We start from the raw sequence: 17,187 nt of genomic DNA, 5'->3' as shown, positions 1-17,187 counted from the left end.
ATAAAAAACCCAAAGTTTCTCACAGTTCATTTTGTCAAGACTTGAGAACTAGAATATTCCTTCTTTCTTTGTAGACAGCATGCTGTTTTGTTTTGCTGTTTTCTTTCTGCCTGTCAAATTATTTCTTGACCCTGACAATTAAAAAATAGTGAGGGGCTGGGATTTAGCTCAGTGGTACAGAGCCTGCCCGGCAAGCACAAGGTCATGAGTTTGATTCCCAGTATCGGGGAAAAAAAATGAAAAATACTGACAGGTACTCACTTTTCATGAATTTTGTACGGTGCTTGACGCACTCTGTGGCAGTAATTTTCAGGCGCGCTCCCCCTGCAGTGCTGCACAGCTTCCTTCCACGCCCTCACTGCCTCTGCTCAGACCTGCTCCTCGGGAGCTTCAGTCAGCAGCAGCTTAGCTCCAGTGCGCCTCTCAAGTACACCTTGTGCGGGTTTCATCACTGTCCCTTGATTATCTGAGAAACTTCCAAATCTTGTTACCCAAGGCACTCATTTAATTTCCTGTAGTAGAAATGTATTTCTCTACTATTGATGCTTCTAATTTAAAATTTCTGTGCTATAATTTCCTTCCTTACATTCTACTTTCTTTTCAAATGTCTTATGTGAGAGAATACATGATTTATTTAGCTTTTTTGTTTTTTAATTTTTTTTTTTTTTGAGACAGGACCTTGCCATGTAGCTCAGGCTGGCTTCGGCCTCCCAAGTGCTGGGCTATAGGCGTGCGCCACCACACCCAGTTATTTCTTTGGGAACACAGTCAGCCATCTGACATTTTTTCTCTAGATAAATCCTTTTTCAGAAGCTTGTGCTTTCTCTTCTGCATGTTTTCTTCTTTTCATGATGCAGAATCTCTGAGTAGATCAGATGGTAACAATTTCATACGTAGCGTATGGAAACGTCATTAAGCGGATGACATATTTTGATTTCACAGAACATCTGTCTTTATTTCCATTGCTGCCATTCCAGGTAAAGAACAAAGGGCATCAAAAGTTGAGAATATTTTTATTTTTATAATAAAATACAAAGAGGCCACCTATCATTCTTTCCCAGTCTGAACCCTTACCAGTGGACTCTTCTGTGCTGTTTATTGATGAAGCCATTCACAGTAAATTTGAAATGTTGAAACATTTTATTAAAAACAAAAATATACTTGCAAATGATTCTTGTATATTGTTAAGATCTGGAGCAGACCAGTTCCTGGGTAATGGCTTGTGTGGAAATGGTAGCAAGCGTCGTGTTTCCTTCCTTGTCAGTACCAGCGTGTTGCGTGGCACTGAGTAGAAAGTAAATGCCTGGTTGAAATGTCCACCTGATAGGTGGATGTGCGCATGGATGGATGGATGGGTGGGTGGATGGATGGATGGATGGATGATAGCTAGCTAGCTAGAGAAATGGAAGTTGCTTTATGAAAGAGCCTCTTAGGTTCACCTAGTAATATTTATATTTCATATTCTTCTCCTAAGGCTACTGATGCCCGGAGAGCTTTTCCTTGCTGGGATGAGCCGGCCATCAAAGCAACATTTGATATCTCATTGGTTGTTCCTAAAGACAGAGTAGCTCTATCAAACATGGTATGTATGTGTTTATAGTTAAAGTTTTAAAATTGTTTTTGTTTTTGTGGTCCCGATAATCCAACTCAGAACCGTGTGCTTGCCAAGCAGGCGCTTGTGCATACCAGTGTTTTATTTCTGGTGAGCCCTTTTTTCTCTTAATAACGTTAATTTTTTTGGACTGTTTGCCTCATGGAAGAAATTCCTTGTGAAATAGATAAGCTGGCCTTGGTGGGACATGCCTGCAGTCTCTTCACTGTGGGAGGCTAAAGCAGGAGACTGGCTAGTTCAAGTCCATCCTGAGCAACTTAGTAACACTTTGTCTCAAAATAACAAAGGGCTGGGGATATAGCTCTCAGTCTGAAGGCCCTGGGCTCGATCCCGGGAAGAAGGTGCACAGAAGGCAGAGCTGTATGAAGGGTACAAAGGTTTTGGCTGACTCTTCTTTGTACCCTGTTCCTTGATGTGGTTGATCTTATCCATGAGAAAGCACTCACCAGTCGAAGCATATTGTTGGGGCTGCCTTGGTTAAGCCCTGTAGTTCCCTCCAGCCTGTACTCTGGGGAAATTGGAAAAACCTACTTACTGTACCTTAAAATAGCTAGCTGTTACCTGCTTACTGATGGGATAATTCCATTGGTAGAACATCATTCTTTTCTCAAGTATTCCTTGAGAGGAAGCTAATATATTAAATTGAAATACTCATTTACATTTTAGTGTGAATTAGCAGGTCTGTTCCTGAGTAAGTCCTGCATGGAAGAGAGAGTCTGAGGAAATGGAAAGCCTGAGTAGGAAGAAAGGAGAGCACCAGAGGGGAGTTAGGAAGCCTAGAGATAAAGTGGAACTTTTTTGTCACACATTTTCTCAGAGGCTGTGGTAACAGAGAATGCTCAAGAAGCAGAAAATCCATATCCTTTAAAGTAAGAAAGTCCATACTTACATTTATTTTTATTAATGTTTTCTCTATCATTATTTCATTTGAAAAGGTTTTGTTTTTTTTTTTTTTTTTGGTTTTTCTCCGGTACCGGGAACCGAACTCACGACCTTGCGCTTGCCAGGCAGGCGCTTTGCCGCTGAGCTAAATCCCCAGCCCTGAAAAGGTTTTTTGGTTTTGTTTTGTTTTTTTTGCGACAGGGTCTCGCTATGCAGTTCAGGCTGGCCTTGAGCTCACTTTGTAGCCCAGGCTGGTCTCAAACTCACAGTGACCCTCCTGCCTCAGCCTCCCCAGTGATGGGATTATAGGCATGCGCTCCCACGCCTGGCTGAAAAGTTTTGAGGTCTTAAACATCCCAGTACGTGGTTTATACGTGGTTTAATAAGTATTCAAGACAAGCTGATTCCTCTTTTCTTTCACAGGTTCTTGGTAGTTGTAACTCTTTGGCTCCCAGCGGCTTTATATGAGTATTTTATCAAATCCCTTCCTAAGAGGAAAAATCTTGACAGAATAAAAGCACTGGATGAGCTGGGGTAGAGAATTAAGCTATTGTGGCACGGGGAAGGAAAAGCATGCAAGTCCATAGTTCTGGCTAGTGTTTGCTCTGAGGTATTCATGTAAATCTGTTTAAATTTTCCTTTTTTTTTTTTTTTTTTTAAGAATGTAATTGACCGGAAACCATACCCAGATGATGAAAATTTAGTGGAAGTGAAGTTCGCCCGCACACCTGTTATGTCTACATATTTGGTGGCATTTGTTGTGGGTGAATATGACTTTGTAGAAACAAGGTCAAAAGATGGTGTGTGTGTCCGTGTTTACACCCCTGTTGGCAAAGCAGAGCAAGGAAAATTTGCGTTAGAGGTAAATGTACTTGAAGAGGATTGTTGCAACAGTCCATAACTCCAGGTTGGGGAATTTACATTTCTGATCAATTATTAGTGTATTATTTATAATTTAATCTGAAAGTTATTGTTTTTTACTGTGGTTTTATTTTAATAGTGTTTTAGAAGTACCAACCTTGATGTTGCATTAACACTACTAAATAATAATTTATAAGCTGTAAAAGTCAGGACTGGGGGTATATAGCTCAGCGGTAGCAAGCATGCTTGGCATGCACAAGGCTGTGGGTTCAAACACCAGCCTGGAAAAAAAAAAGAGGATATAAAAGTGGAATTTATTTATTTAGGGAATGGGTGGAAACTGTTTGCTTCTATTTTAAGTTCTAAATTGGTGAGAGTTTGGGCAGTTGTACGAAGTGCGGGGCTAAGGCCATCTTTGGAGGTAGGGCTCCCTGGGATTGGTTTCTAGTAATTGGAGATATTTTGGCTTGCAACAGGTTTCCTTTGTGTATTTCTGTATGAATTTTAATAAAATATTTATCAGGTGGTTCTTTTGTTTATACTCTTATAGGTTGCTGCTAAAACCTTGCCTTTTTATAAGGACTACTTCAATGTTCCTTATCCTCTACCTAAAATTGATCTCATTGCTATTGCAGACTTTGCAGCTGGTAAAGTAAATTTCATTTTGTTGCTGAATTGTAATATTTACTTAATTTTGTGATTTTGAGGAAGAAGCGTAGATGTATAGATCAGTAAATGTTTGTATTTATTTTGTGAAGGTGCCATGGAGAACTGGGGTCTTGTGACATACAGGTATGTTGGCAACACGCTTTCCTGCCTTCTCTTGCCAGTCACAACTTCATATGAACTTCACGCTAAAGACAATTGAATAGCACGGCTTTATGGTGCAGTGTAAATTTTTCTGCCTCCTCCCAGTTCAGTGCACATTTCAAGAATGCAGATGGACTTCCCCCTGGGGTGCTACTATCTGAGGGTGTGAGATTTTAAAAGCGAGCATCTGGCATTAGTAGCATTTTTAGATACATTCTTGGCTGAGTTTCTCATTTCTGTGCCTTTCCTTCCTCCCAGTAGTTTCATAGTTATTTATCCAGCTTGAAGAACCGCCCCTGATTTCGTATCTTCTAGCCAAGTTTTATATGTCTGTCACCGCAGTGCAAACATGTGGGTTGTATAATTTTTAAAGCAGAGTCTGTAAACAGTTTTTTTTCCCCTTCTACTTTCCGTTGCCTTTTCGATGAGCTGAGTCTGGACAGCCTTCTCAGTGTTATTTTGGGGCTGTGGCCTGCGTCTTTCCCACTGCCCCTCTCATTTAGTGGAAGGGGGGTCTTCTGTAACACAGTCATCCCTAACCTCCTAGCCAAAGTCTTCCCAGAATTTTAGATAACCAACTGATAGTTAAACTCGGGTCACGTCACATAGCTCATCTGGTATATGAATTCTGTCTGTACTCTTAGAATCTTTTCTATCGTGTATATGCTAAAATAATGTTTCTTGGTATCTCTAAAGCATAACCTAATGATCTTGCTTATTGTCTGACTCACTTCAGACATGCTTGCTTTAAGCATACCACTGTTTGTGCAATACTTTTGTTTTATTTATTTTTTAACACAGGGAGACTGCATTGCTTATTGATCCCAAAAATTCCTGTTCTTCATCACGCCAGTGGGTTGCTCTGGTTGTGGGACATGAACTCGCCCATCAATGGTTTGGAAATCTTGTTACTATGGTATTTAATATTTTTTTAGTGCTCAAATATATTTATCTTTATCCTGGTACACATTATTTCAGGTTTGGCTGTAACATTGTGCCAAAAAATAATTGACTGATAGAAAATCTTATTTTAAAAGACGTATTTTTTGAAAAATATTTACTGGGGGCTGGGGATTTAGCTCAGCAGCACAGCGCCTGCCTGGCAAGTGCAAGGTTGTGAGTTCGATTCCCGGTACTGGAAAAAAAACAACAACAACAAAAAAGAAAAATATTTACCGGAATATCTGTGTTGATTGAGAACTTATGAGTAGTCTTTATTCAATAGAAACACTTCTTAAAACTGTTGTAGAATATGTCTACAAATGGGGAAAGTTAATAATCAAATGAGAGAGATAACCTCTTGGGTAAAGAATGAATCCGTTTGATGCATAATACACATCTGTAATCCCAGCTGCGTGAGAGGCTGAGCAATTTAGGGAGACCTCACCCAAAAAAAAAAAAAAAAATGCTGGGAATGTAGTTCAGTGGGAAGGCCTGCTGCAAATTTGAAGCCAGCCTGGGCTACATAGTTGAAGGCCAGCCTGAACTACACAGCGAGACCGGGTCTCAAAAAAAAAAAATTCCAACTGTTTGGTTGAAATCCTCATTTATTATAGTATTCGTAGTGAATGATCTGTCTGCTAGTCCTGACCTTTCACTCTTACTCAAAATAAATACTCACCGTGGAAGCCAGTTTCCCTGCCTAGGTGCATGGGGCTTACGCAGTGAACTAGAAGTACCTGTGCTGTGCAGGAGCAGAGGCAGGAGCCAACCAGATCTCCTGATTTTAGGCTGCCAGAGAGTTAAACCTGGCCTGGATATTGGTTAAATCCATACATACGTCTTGGGAATAAGCAAGAAAATAAGACGTTCAGCAACTGTCATGTCTGGGAGAGTTTCTAAAGAAAGTCCTTGAAAATCCTTTCTTTTTGCCTTTGATGTTTAAAACTTTACTTACAGGTTTAAAAAAAACATTTTAATATAATTTCACATTGGAGTTATGTATGTTAGTGCCTTTATTCAAATATGTGAGAAAATGGTCCTTTCTGCTAAGGCAACAAGTTTTTTACTTGGCACAAAATTTTTTCCCTCAACTTTGAGAAGACATTATAATTTTATTTTGAAACTAAAAGCAATAAATTTTACTAGAATAAACACTTGTTATTATCTAATTGTTTCATAGATTGATTCCATTAATTCCAAGGGCTAAGAGACTAGTTGAACAATAGCTTTGGACCAGCTTAATCTAAGTAGAGGGCAGTTAAATAGCTTGAGGCGCTCAGACAAGCAGCCACTTAGCACTTACTGCCGAAAGTATTTGATTGCCCCAGAATTTCAGAGCACTCTTGCTTTTCACTGTTTGCATTAAGTCTTCTGACCTCGGTCTTGGAGATTTAATCAACTTTAATGGAAATTAGATTAAGATATCTTTCTAAGAGGTTGATCTTTTAAACATTTTTTATGTCATCTGTTTAGTTCTTTGTCCATTACACTGACTATGTAGTCTTATTAACGGTGAACATTTTATATTGCTGAAACAGTATTCATTATTGAACTACTTCCAGGACATCTCCGTTAATTCCATGTAATTCTAGTGCACTATTTTTGTATTTCTCTAGAAAGTTTAACTCATAAATCAGTGGGGTTTTTCCCTGGTCATTGTGGAGATAGTTTCTAGTTTTCCTTCTTTGGCCTGGATATTTTTCTGGTATTATTGTTTAAAATAAATTTCATATTAAGCTAAATTTTATGGGTTTTTAAAAAAATTTTTATTTTTTGTATTTTTTGAGACAGGGTCTCGCTTTGTAGTTCAGGCTGGCCTTGAAGTCACTATGTAGCCCGGGCTCACCTTGAAGTTGTAGTGGTCCTCTTGCTTCGGCCTCCTGAGTGCTGGGATTTCAGGCATGCACCACCACACCCAGACGGGAAACTTAATTTTTCATAATGATAATTTCTTCTCTGCTCTCTTCCATTTCCTTATATACCCCTTCCTCCTCCTGCCTGTGGTAGTAAGAAGTTACTTAGCAGTATTTTTGTCCCTTAGGCATGATTTTGATAAAACCAACTGATCTTTCTTAACACCTCTTCTATGCATCTCTCCCACCGCCCCATTCCCACAAATAGGAGGAGTTCTTTACTAAATGTTTTCAGTCGAGTTTTAGTTTATTATTGTGAATTTTGGGGTATAGTGGAAGGGGACATGTTTTAAATTGGTGCAATAACAGTCATTTTGGTTTTTCACTGTTTGTACCTTTTGTTTTTAGGAATGGTGGACTCACCTTTGGTTGAATGAAGGCTTTGCCTCCTGGATTGAGTATCTGTGCGTAGACCACTGCTTTCCAGAGTATGATATCTGGACTCAGTTTGTGTCTGCCGATTACACCCGGGCCCAGGAGCTCGACGCCCTGGACAACAGCCACCCTATTGAAGTGAGTGTGCTTTCCAGTCACGGCTCTGAGATGAGAAGAGTGCGTGAGTGACCGCACTTGTTTTCGTAGTTCACTATTTCAGTCCTAAAAACCTAACCAGATTAAGTTCCAGTTAATGTTCCTTTATATGTATGAATGTTAACATTCAAAGAACTAGAGTTAGAATCCTGCTTTGAAGGGGCTGGGAATTTAGCTCAGCGGCACAGCGCCTGCCTGGCAAGTGCAATGTCGTGAGTTCGATTCCTGGTACCGGAAAAAACCAAACCAAAAAAAAAAAAAAAAAGGAATCCTGCTTTGACATGCTTAACCAGGAACCTATATAATTTTAAGCTATTTTAATTACTGCTAGAAACCAGTATTTTTCTTCTCTGCATCTGTGCTCTGCAGCAACTGGTCCCACCAGGCAGAACTGTCAGGAATAAGAACCAAGGCTCTGAGAGGTGACTGAGTCACTCTGTGTATCCATGTGGTTAAGATTTGTTACTGTACCATTTTGAGGATTGTTATGCACATTGACTTAAAGGCAGAAAAACATCTCTTGAGTTAGAAGGGTTTTCCTAGAAAGCGTTTTATGTAATTCAGTATTACAGGCTGTCTGCTTCCTGTCATAACCCTGAATCACACTGTCTGCCAGGTCAGTGTGGGCCATCCGTCTGAGGTTGATGAGATATTTGATGCTATATCATATAGCAAAGGTGCCTCTGTCATCCGAATGCTGCATGACTACATTGGGGATAAGGTAAAAGCAGTTTTTTAAAATCTTCTTTCTTCTGTCGTGAAATCATAGTTTTCCATGAATAAAATGTTCTAAAAATTCCTAAGTAACTTTTTGCTTATCTACATTTTTTAATATTGACTATTTTGATCTCTCAGAACAATGAGATATAGGCCAGGCATTGTGGTGCACGCCTGTAGTCCCAGCACTTGAGAGGCTGAGGCAGGAAGATTGCCAACAAGATTGAGGCTAGCCCAGGCTACATAGTGAGTTTAAGGCCAGCCTGATCTACATGTTGAGACTCTGTCTCAAAAAACCAAAAAAAAAAAAAAAAACCAAAAAAAAAAAAAAAAAAAAAAAAAAAAAAAAGAATGAGGTACAAGTATGTTTGAAGTAGGACTGGGAAGCTGTTATAAAATTTAAAAGAAACAAAACTGGGCATGGTGGCATACTCAGGTGGCTGAGGCAGGAGGATTTACTGTGAGTTCAGTGCCAGTCTGGACTAAATAGTGAATTTAAGACCAGCCTGACCTGCATAGTGAGATACTTTGTCAAAAAACCAAAAAACGAAACACAAATTTAAAAGTAAAACATCTGGGTATAGTGGCACATGACTATGCAGTAATCCCAGCTCTCTGGGAGACTGAAGCAGGAAGATAAAAAATCTGAGCCTAGCCCAAGCAAACATAACAATTTACTGTAATGAGACCCTGTCTCAAAATAGAAAATAAAACCAGTTGTGGTGATGCACGCCTCTGTTCCCCACACCTGGGAGGCTGAGGCAAGAGGATCACTTTAAGTTCAGGACAGCCTGAACTACATACTATAGTGAGTTCAAGATCAGCTGGATAACATAGCAAGACCCTGTCCCAAAAATACTAATGTATAGGTAGGTGGAGGGAGGGAAGAAGGGAGGGAGGGAGAGAGGGAGGAAAGGAGGGAGGGAGGTGATAGCTCAGTGTGAAGACCTTGCGTTCAGTCCTTACTACCAGATGAGGAGTACTTAAAAGCAAAAGTAGAAAGCAGAGAGTATCACTTCCTAAGCAAAAGGCAGTAAGCATCAGAGCAGTATCTTTTTCAGTGTATCTGATTCTGAGTATTTGAGTGCATTTGCTTTTGACTGCTAATAGGCATATACTGTTTACATTTTGAAGTCTCCAAATTTAACAATTGTGTTTTCTCAGGACTTTAAGAGAGGAATGAACATGTATCTAACCAAGTTCCAGCAAAAGAATGCTGCCACAGGTAATCCTTAATAGCTTGAGGTAGAAATGGAGAGAAAGAGGTATCAGTCTTGTCTTACTAGGTCTTGGGCCATATTTTGAATAACAAAGCCTACAGCTATCCTTGCATTTCTTCTTGTTATTGATGAAAGGCAGTTGGCACTTGGAACTCACGTCAGGTACCATCTGTGGTCTTACCCTTCTGGAGAAGTGCAGTGCCCCATGTCCGACCTCACTGTCTTCCCTTGACCCATGCCTTTATGGTCTCACCACTGGAATTCTGCAGTTTGCTGCAAACTTGCTGCTGCTTGCCTCCTTTCAACTTCATCTCTTACACTAAGGCTAGAGTGGTCTTTCTACAGTGAATGTCTAATTGTTAATCACTTTGTCAGTGTTTGACTCTCTACACTGCCTTCATTTTGAAACCCATAATCCTAACCAAGCATGGTGGTACACACCTATAATCTTAGCACACTGGGAAGCTGAGACAGGATTGCAAGTTTGAGCCCAGCCTGGGCAACTTAGTGAGACCCTGTCTCATCTCCATCTACCTATTGTTATTTTGAGACAGGGTCTTACTATATATTTTTTATTCGATTAAAAATAAAAATGACACTGGGCATGGTGGTGCACGCCTGTAATCCCAGCACTCAGGAGGCTGAGGCAGGAGGATCTTGCAAGTTCAAGACCAGCCTGGGCGGTAAGGAGAGCTTAAGGCCAGCCTGAACTGCACAGCGAGATCCTGTCTCAAAAAAAAAAAAGACAAAAGACAAGAAAATGATGCCGGGCATGGTGGCACATACTTGTAATCTGAGCACTTTGGAGGCTGAAGCAGGAGAATCACTGAGTTGAGGTCAGCCTGGGCTACGTAGTGAAATCCTGTCTCAAAAAGACAAAAAAAAGTTAAATATTTGATTTGTTATAGGAAGATAAACATACAAACATTCTATGTTATCACTGTTTATATTTACCTTCTAGAGGATCTTTGGGAAAGTTTAGAAAATGCTAGTGGTAAACCTATAGCAGCTGTGATGAGTACCTGGACCAAACAGATGGGATTCCCTCTCATTTACGTGGAAGCGGAGCAGGTAAGCATAGACATTTATGCAGTTGTGAAATTCTTTTAAATGTCTTAGCCAAGTTTTTATGAGCTGCATGCAGAGTTAATTGCTTTTTATTTTTAAGAGGATTCGTAGCTCTTTTTTTCCTGTGATCTTGTATTGTCTATAAAACCATGTTTGTTTTAGGAGGATTTTCTCAGTGTGGCAATATAAGTTAGCAAATTTGCTTTTTGATACTTGAAGTATTATAGGTGACTTTAAAACCAGACTTTGTACTTCCAAAATTACCTAAATTTACATGGACCATTTTAATGTGGAAGCTCTTCCAGAGCCCTATTTTTTTTCTTTTTTTTTGGAGACAGGATCTCACTATGTAGTTCACTGTGTAGCACAGGTTCATGGCCATCCCCTGCCTCACCCTCCTGAGTGCTGGGATTAGGCGTGCACCATCACACCTTGCCCCAGAGCCATACTTTCAATGTGAGTGGATTTTATAATAAAGCATGCATTCTGGGAACTTGATTGGCTGGTAGAGTTTGAAAAGGCAATTTAGGGAATGCAGTTGATCATGTTTGGTGGGAAAGGACACCTTTTAACTTCAGTGCCCGACATTGTGACCATTCCATTTTAGTCTTCTCTTTCTACTGTGGACCAGTGTGTTATTGGAGATGACCAGTCATACTTAACACTGACTCTCTTCATAGACTAGTTTTCTCTGTTTTTTTTGTCTTTTTGAGACAGGGTCTTGCCATGTAGTTTAGACTGGCCTTGAGCTCACTTTGTAGCCCAGGCTGCTCTCAAACTTGCAGCGATCCTCCTGCCTCAGCCCAGTCCCGGCTAATAGTTTTCTCTTTACCTGACTTGTTTAAGAATATTAATATACAAACCAGGCGAGGTGGTGCATCCCTGTAATCCCAGCACTCGAGAAGCTAAGACAGGAAGTTCACCACAAATTTGAGGCCAACCTGGACCACATAATGAGTGTTCAAAGCTAGCCTGAACTACATAGTGAGACCTTGTCTCAAAAAGTGAAACAGAAGGGCTGGGGATTTAGCTCAGTGGCACGGCGCCTGCCTGGCAAGCGCAAGGTTGTGAGTTCTATTCCTGGTACTGGAAAACAAAAAACAAAAAAATGAAACAGAAAACAAGCAAAAAAAAACCCCCAAAAGAGTATTAGCGTACAAGCCAGGCATGGTGGCACATGCCTGTAATCCCAGCACTCGGCAGGCTGAGGCAGGAGGATTGTTGGGAGTATGAGACCAGCCTGGTCTACAAAGTGAGCTCAAGGCCAGCCTGGACTGCATAGTGAGACCCTGTCTCAAAAAGACCAAAAACAAAAAGAGAATGTTAGCATACAAGCCAGTCATTGTGGCTCACACCTGTGAGCCACACCAACATTCTCGAGGCTGAAGCAGGAGGATTGTGAGTTTGAGGTGACCCTGGGGTACATGGTGGGAACCCCATCTCATAAAACCAAAACCAAAACCAAACCAAACCAACCCTGTTAATCTTACTTGGAAGGCAGAATCAAGAGAACTGCAAGTTCAAGGTAATCTGGTCAATTTAATGAGACTTTTTCTTAAAATAAAAATTTTTTAAAAGGGCAAGGGATGTAGCTCAGTAGTAGAGCACTTGCTTAGCAAGCACAAGGTCCTGGCCTCAATCCCCACTGCCACAAAAAGGGAGAAAAGAAACTATTAACTATTCAGTGATTACACATAGACAGTACTACCCCACTGCTTCTCAGAGTGGCTGAACTTGGTTTACTGTCCCATCCAGCTGCTGTCAAGGTCTTGCTTTGCTTTATTCTGTCCACGTGCACAGCCACTAATCCTCCATTTTACATTACAACAAAAAGGCTGGCAGAGTACACCTGTAATACCAGCTGCTTGGGTAGATGAGGCAAGAGGGTTGCAGCTGTGTCTCAAAAAATAAAGAAAGGGAGATGGGGCTGTAGTTTAATGGTAGCATGTGTGAGACCCTGGGTTTGACTCCAAGTACAGCATATGAAAAGGGCTGTCTGTTAATCTTAATTCTTTTAAGAATAGGAGGGCTGAGGATATAGCTCAGCAGCACAAATGCCTACCTGGCAAGTACAAGGTCCTGAGTTCGATTCCCAGTTCAAAAAAAAAAGCATAGGAGAGCTTTGCCAGATGTGGCACATGTCTGTCATCCATCCCAGCACTTGGGAGGCTGAGGCAGGAGGGTCACTGTGAGTTCCAGGCCAGCCTGGGTTGCAAAGTGAGTTCAAGGCCATCCTGAACTGCATAGTGAAACTGTCTCAAAAAAGACGAAAAAAAAAAAAAAGTAGGAGAGCTCCATAGCATATAGTGTCTCTTTTCTTTTTTTGAAACAGAGTCTGTCTGTGTAGTGCAAGCTGGCCTCAAATTCAAACTCGTTTATGTAGTCCAGGCTGGCCTTGAACTCATGACAATCCTGCAGCCTCAGCCTCCTAAGTCCTGGGACTACAGGCATGCACCACCATGCCTGGCATGTATAGTGTTTTGACTGTGATTTCTCAATTTATATTCCCTAATTTTAAATATTTTTTGCTTTAATTCTGAATCAAGCTTTCTACTTTTTATCTGTTATTTTTTGTTTGTGTTTTTGTCTTTTTTTTTGAGACAAGGTCTCGCTGTGCAGTTCAAGGTTGGCCTTGAGCTCACTTTGTAGCACAGGCTGGTCTTGAACTCATAATGATCTTCCTACCTCAGCCTCCCGAGTGCTGGGATTACAAGTGTGCGCCACCATGCCTGGCCAAGCTTTCCACTTTCTAAAGGAAAGCTACGTGGTATGTAACTAACCAATCATGCAATAGTGAACTATGTTAATAATTTTTTATGGCATTAAAAGTGATCATTACTTTCTCAAATATTTTATGTTTTTAAACCCTTTTCTTATAGTCAGGTTATCCATGAAAGTCCTTGGTCCAATTTTCATTTAATTTAGGTGACCTTAAATCTCTTCTATCTTGTGTGATTTGAAGTCTTCTCAAGTGTAGTAATTGAGGTAAAACAAGCAAATGATGCATGCTGAGATGCTTTTAAATGTATGGACTTACCATTGCTCCTTCTTTGCACCCCGCCACATGTTCTGTGTTTCACTGCAAAACTCATCCTTCGAGACAATTTGTGTGCTTCCTTCATGTCCACAAAGCTTCTGGAATGTGCATTCTGGATACTGAAGTCCACCTGCTCATCTGATGTTGCTGACTGTTGGAAATGGGAAAGACTAAAGACATAGCCTTGCTTTATAAGGATGAATAGAGTCTGGGCGTGGTGGTGCACTGCTGTAATCCCAGCACTCAGGAGGCTGAGGCAGGAGGATTGCTGAATTTGAGACCAGCCTGGGCTTCAAAGTGAGCTCAAGGCCACGCTGAACTGCAAAGCAAGACCCTGTCCCAAAAAGACAAAAAAAAAGATGACTAGAACTTGCTTTTTTGTCATGTGTACCTTTGAAAACTGATACTTTGCTTTAAGAAACTTATCTTCATCTGGATACATATGCCTTTTAAAAGGTCATGTTATAATTGCATAGAGCTAGATCTTGGCTAGGCATGGTGGTACACACCTGTAATCCCAGCACTCGGGAGGCTGAGGCAGGAGGATCATTGAATTCGAGACCAGCCTGGGCTACAAAGTGAGCCTGAACTACATAACGAGATCCTGTCTCAAAAAAGAAAAAAAAAAAAAAAAACACCCCCAAAACTAGACCTTTTATTTAGACTATTTTTATTTTGACGACTGAGTGAAAAATAGTGGCTTTTCCCCCACTCCATAGCGTCACCATCTTTGTCACCATTACATGTGGGGCAGTTATGAGACGTTTGGTTGTACGAATTCCACCATCTGCTTTGCCACAGAAATACCCCCACCAAGGAAAATGTTTTGCTTCTTCAGGTCGAGGATGACAGATTACTGAGCTTGTCCCAGAGGAAGTTCTGCGCCAGTGGACCGTACGCTGGTAAGCACATGGCTGCGAGTGGGGCTGATGGATGAATTGGAGTAACATACATTTGATTGGAAAAAATGTTTTTCCAGTTTTAATAAATTTAAATAAAAAATGAGATGGTAAAAGAATAAGAAGGAAATTTTAAGAGATCAAGAAAAGGAGATGCACAGTACATTTGTAGTGTTTAGCGTTTGAGAACTTCACATCTCTGTGCTATTGGGAGCTGTAATGAGTGAGGAATTGAAACAGCCAAGAAGTGATGTTCTAATGCTTACAGGGGACTTCTGTGTTCGTGTGGTGGCAAACTCTTTTTAAATTCTTGGGCATAACAAGTAAATAAACAGAACCCAGTGGTTATTTAGACTTACTGCAATATGTACTGGCCGTTGTGCTCAGCACTGTAACTCACTCTTACTTTGTATTCTTAGGGTCCTTTTATTATGTCCATTTTGCAGAAAATGAGAGCTGAGCCGTCCGGCGTGGAGGCACACGCCTTAGTCCCAGCACTCGGGAGGTTGAGGCGGGAGGATCGCCATGAGTTAAAGGCCAGCCTGAATTAAAGAGCGAGACCCTGTCTCAAGACAAACAAACAAACAAAAAACCAAAGAAAGAAAGAAAGAAAAGCAAGAGCTGAGGGACAGCTAGGCTAATTAAATTGCCCGTCCATCTATTTAGTAAGTTAGAAGCGTGGGGACTCAAAGTGGGCAGCTGGACTGCACGAGTTTATGCTCTTCACTCCCACTTTTTCATGTCGTTAGACTCCTTTACCTATAAAATTTGACCCCGGAGAATAAAGTTTAATTGAGAAAGTAAAGAAGTGTTTCTGTGCACCTCTCTTTTTCTTTAAAATGTATTTCTCAACAGAAGGAAGTATAATGGGGTATGATAACAACATGGTGAATATTTAAATTTTCTTTTTAAAATTTATTACAATAAAAGACATTATCATTAATCCCACTCAAAATGTTCCTCCTCGCTTTTGACACATCCCATGGTTCTTGCCACTTTTTTTTGTTTTGTTTTTGTTTTTGTTTTTTCTTCCGGTACCAGGAATCAAACTCATGACCGCGCGCTTGCCAGGCAGGCGCTGTGCCGCTGAGCTAAATCCCCAGCCCCTTGCACTTTTTGAACTGTTTCTGGAAGTCTTTCTTCAGTGTCTTTGGGAGGTATGATAAGAAATAATGATTGCTACTGCTGAGTGCCATCTAACAGACAGGCAAGCCTGTAAGAGCATTACAGGGTGTCCTCATCCACCTTATTCACCAGACGTAATACCGTACGATTGTGTCTCTTCCCCAAAGTCTGAATGGCTATGAAAGGTAAACATTTGAATTGGCTCAGGACGTTAAGGCAGCCATGACAGTGCAACTCAAGACACGAAAGAGGACTTCCAGGCCTGCATCAGAAAGTGGCAAAAGCTAGGTATGGTGGCACGTGCCTGTAATCCTATCACTCAGGAGGCTGAGGCAGGAGGAGGATGGCTGTGTGTATGAGTTCAAGGGCAGCCTGAACTGCATAGTGAGACCCTGTATCAAAAAAAAAAATGCAAAAGACAGTGGCAAGGGGCTGGGGATTTAGCTCAGCGGCAAAAGTGCCTGCTTGGCAAGCGCAAGGTCGTGAGTTCGGTTCCCGGTACCGGAGAAAAACCAAAAAAAAAAACAAAAAAAAAAGACAGTGGCAAGAATGATAAGTATGTTCCAAGTGAGGGAGGTGTTTGGAGGGAGATAAATAGCAATGTATGTTTTACTGTAATAAGTTTTTTTAATGTAACCATTCACCATATTTTTAAATCACACCTCATATGTGTCCCAGTCACCAGTGCCTTGTCATGTTCCACCCACAAAGATTTGATACATTCCACTTACCGTTAAGAACTATGGGCAGGGCATGGTGCCATGAGCCTGTAATCTCAGCACTCGGGAGGCTGAGGCAGGAGGATGGCTGTGAGTTTGAAGCCAGCCTGGGCTATACAGCAAGATCCTGTCTCAAAAAACAAACATCAACCCAAAAACAAAACAAAACAAAACAAAAAACTGGAACAGCTTAGTGAGAAGAGAGGGTTTAATCTGTGGTTTAGCTTGACATTAAATATGTTAGCAATAACTTTCTATCTATATACTGGCTGTGTACTCCTATTAGTGTACTGGGCAGGGACTCCCTTTTCTCTGGCATCTTAATGCAGTGTCTGTTCTGCCCTCTGAGGTCTCAGGTGTGTTTCTGCCGTATACATCCCTGGGCATTAGGAGCTGATTCCTCAGAGCTGGAGTGCAGTAGCTCTCGGGGTGTGCCCTGTCCATCACAGCAGTTAGCAGCAACCTTTCAGGGCCTGGTGCAGTGGCGCACACCTTACCCAGCACTCTGAGAGGCTGAGGCAGGATAATTGCAAGTTGGAGCCTAAACCGGGCAACTTAGGGAGACCCTGTCTCAAAATATTTTTTAGAAGGGCTGGGTATGTAGCTGAATGCACAGGCTCTGGGTTCGCTCCCCAGGGCCCCACCACATACACAGAATCAACCCCGAGTGCTTAGGCAGTGTATGTGCCCGCTAAGCGTTGCACCTTAAAATTGTTTCAGTCATTGTGTTTGGGATTCTGGAAGTGGGTTAACTGGTTTTTTAGACAACTGTGCTTGTGTTAGTAAATCTGTCCCTTTGCACTGCTCTTGTTCAGGTTATCGGAAGAGCCCCTGTAGCAGGAAGAATGAGC

General features: G+C 41.2%; 1 protein-coding gene across 1 annotated transcript in view; it reads left to right on the top strand.

Moving 5' to 3' along the window:
* Positions 1-17,187, top strand: part of Npepps (aminopeptidase puromycin sensitive) — a gene marked incomplete at its 5' end in the record, with an annotated part of 70,020 nt that overhangs the window by 33,275 nt on the left and 19,558 nt on the right. Inside the window, 10 exon segments of the mRNA XM_005394269.2 lie at positions 1,475-1,582; positions 3,156-3,356; positions 3,906-4,002; positions 4,114-4,147; positions 4,967-5,081; positions 7,369-7,533; positions 8,168-8,272; positions 9,433-9,493; positions 10,450-10,559; positions 14,432-14,495. Coding sequence (XP_005394326.2) covers positions 1,475-1,582; positions 3,156-3,356; positions 3,906-4,002; positions 4,114-4,147; positions 4,967-5,081; positions 7,369-7,533; positions 8,168-8,272; positions 9,433-9,493; positions 10,450-10,559; positions 14,432-14,495 — 1,060 coding nt within the window.

This window comes from Chinchilla lanigera, unplaced genomic scaffold, assembly GCF_000276665.1.
Source record: "Chinchilla lanigera isolate Chin_1 unplaced genomic scaffold, ChiLan1.0 scaffold00050, whole genome shotgun sequence".
NCBI classification, from domain to species: domain Eukaryota; kingdom Metazoa; phylum Chordata; class Mammalia; order Rodentia; family Chinchillidae; genus Chinchilla; species Chinchilla lanigera.
The sequence above is the reverse complement of the archived record's forward strand: the minus strand, read 5'-3'. Positions and strand labels throughout refer to the sequence as shown.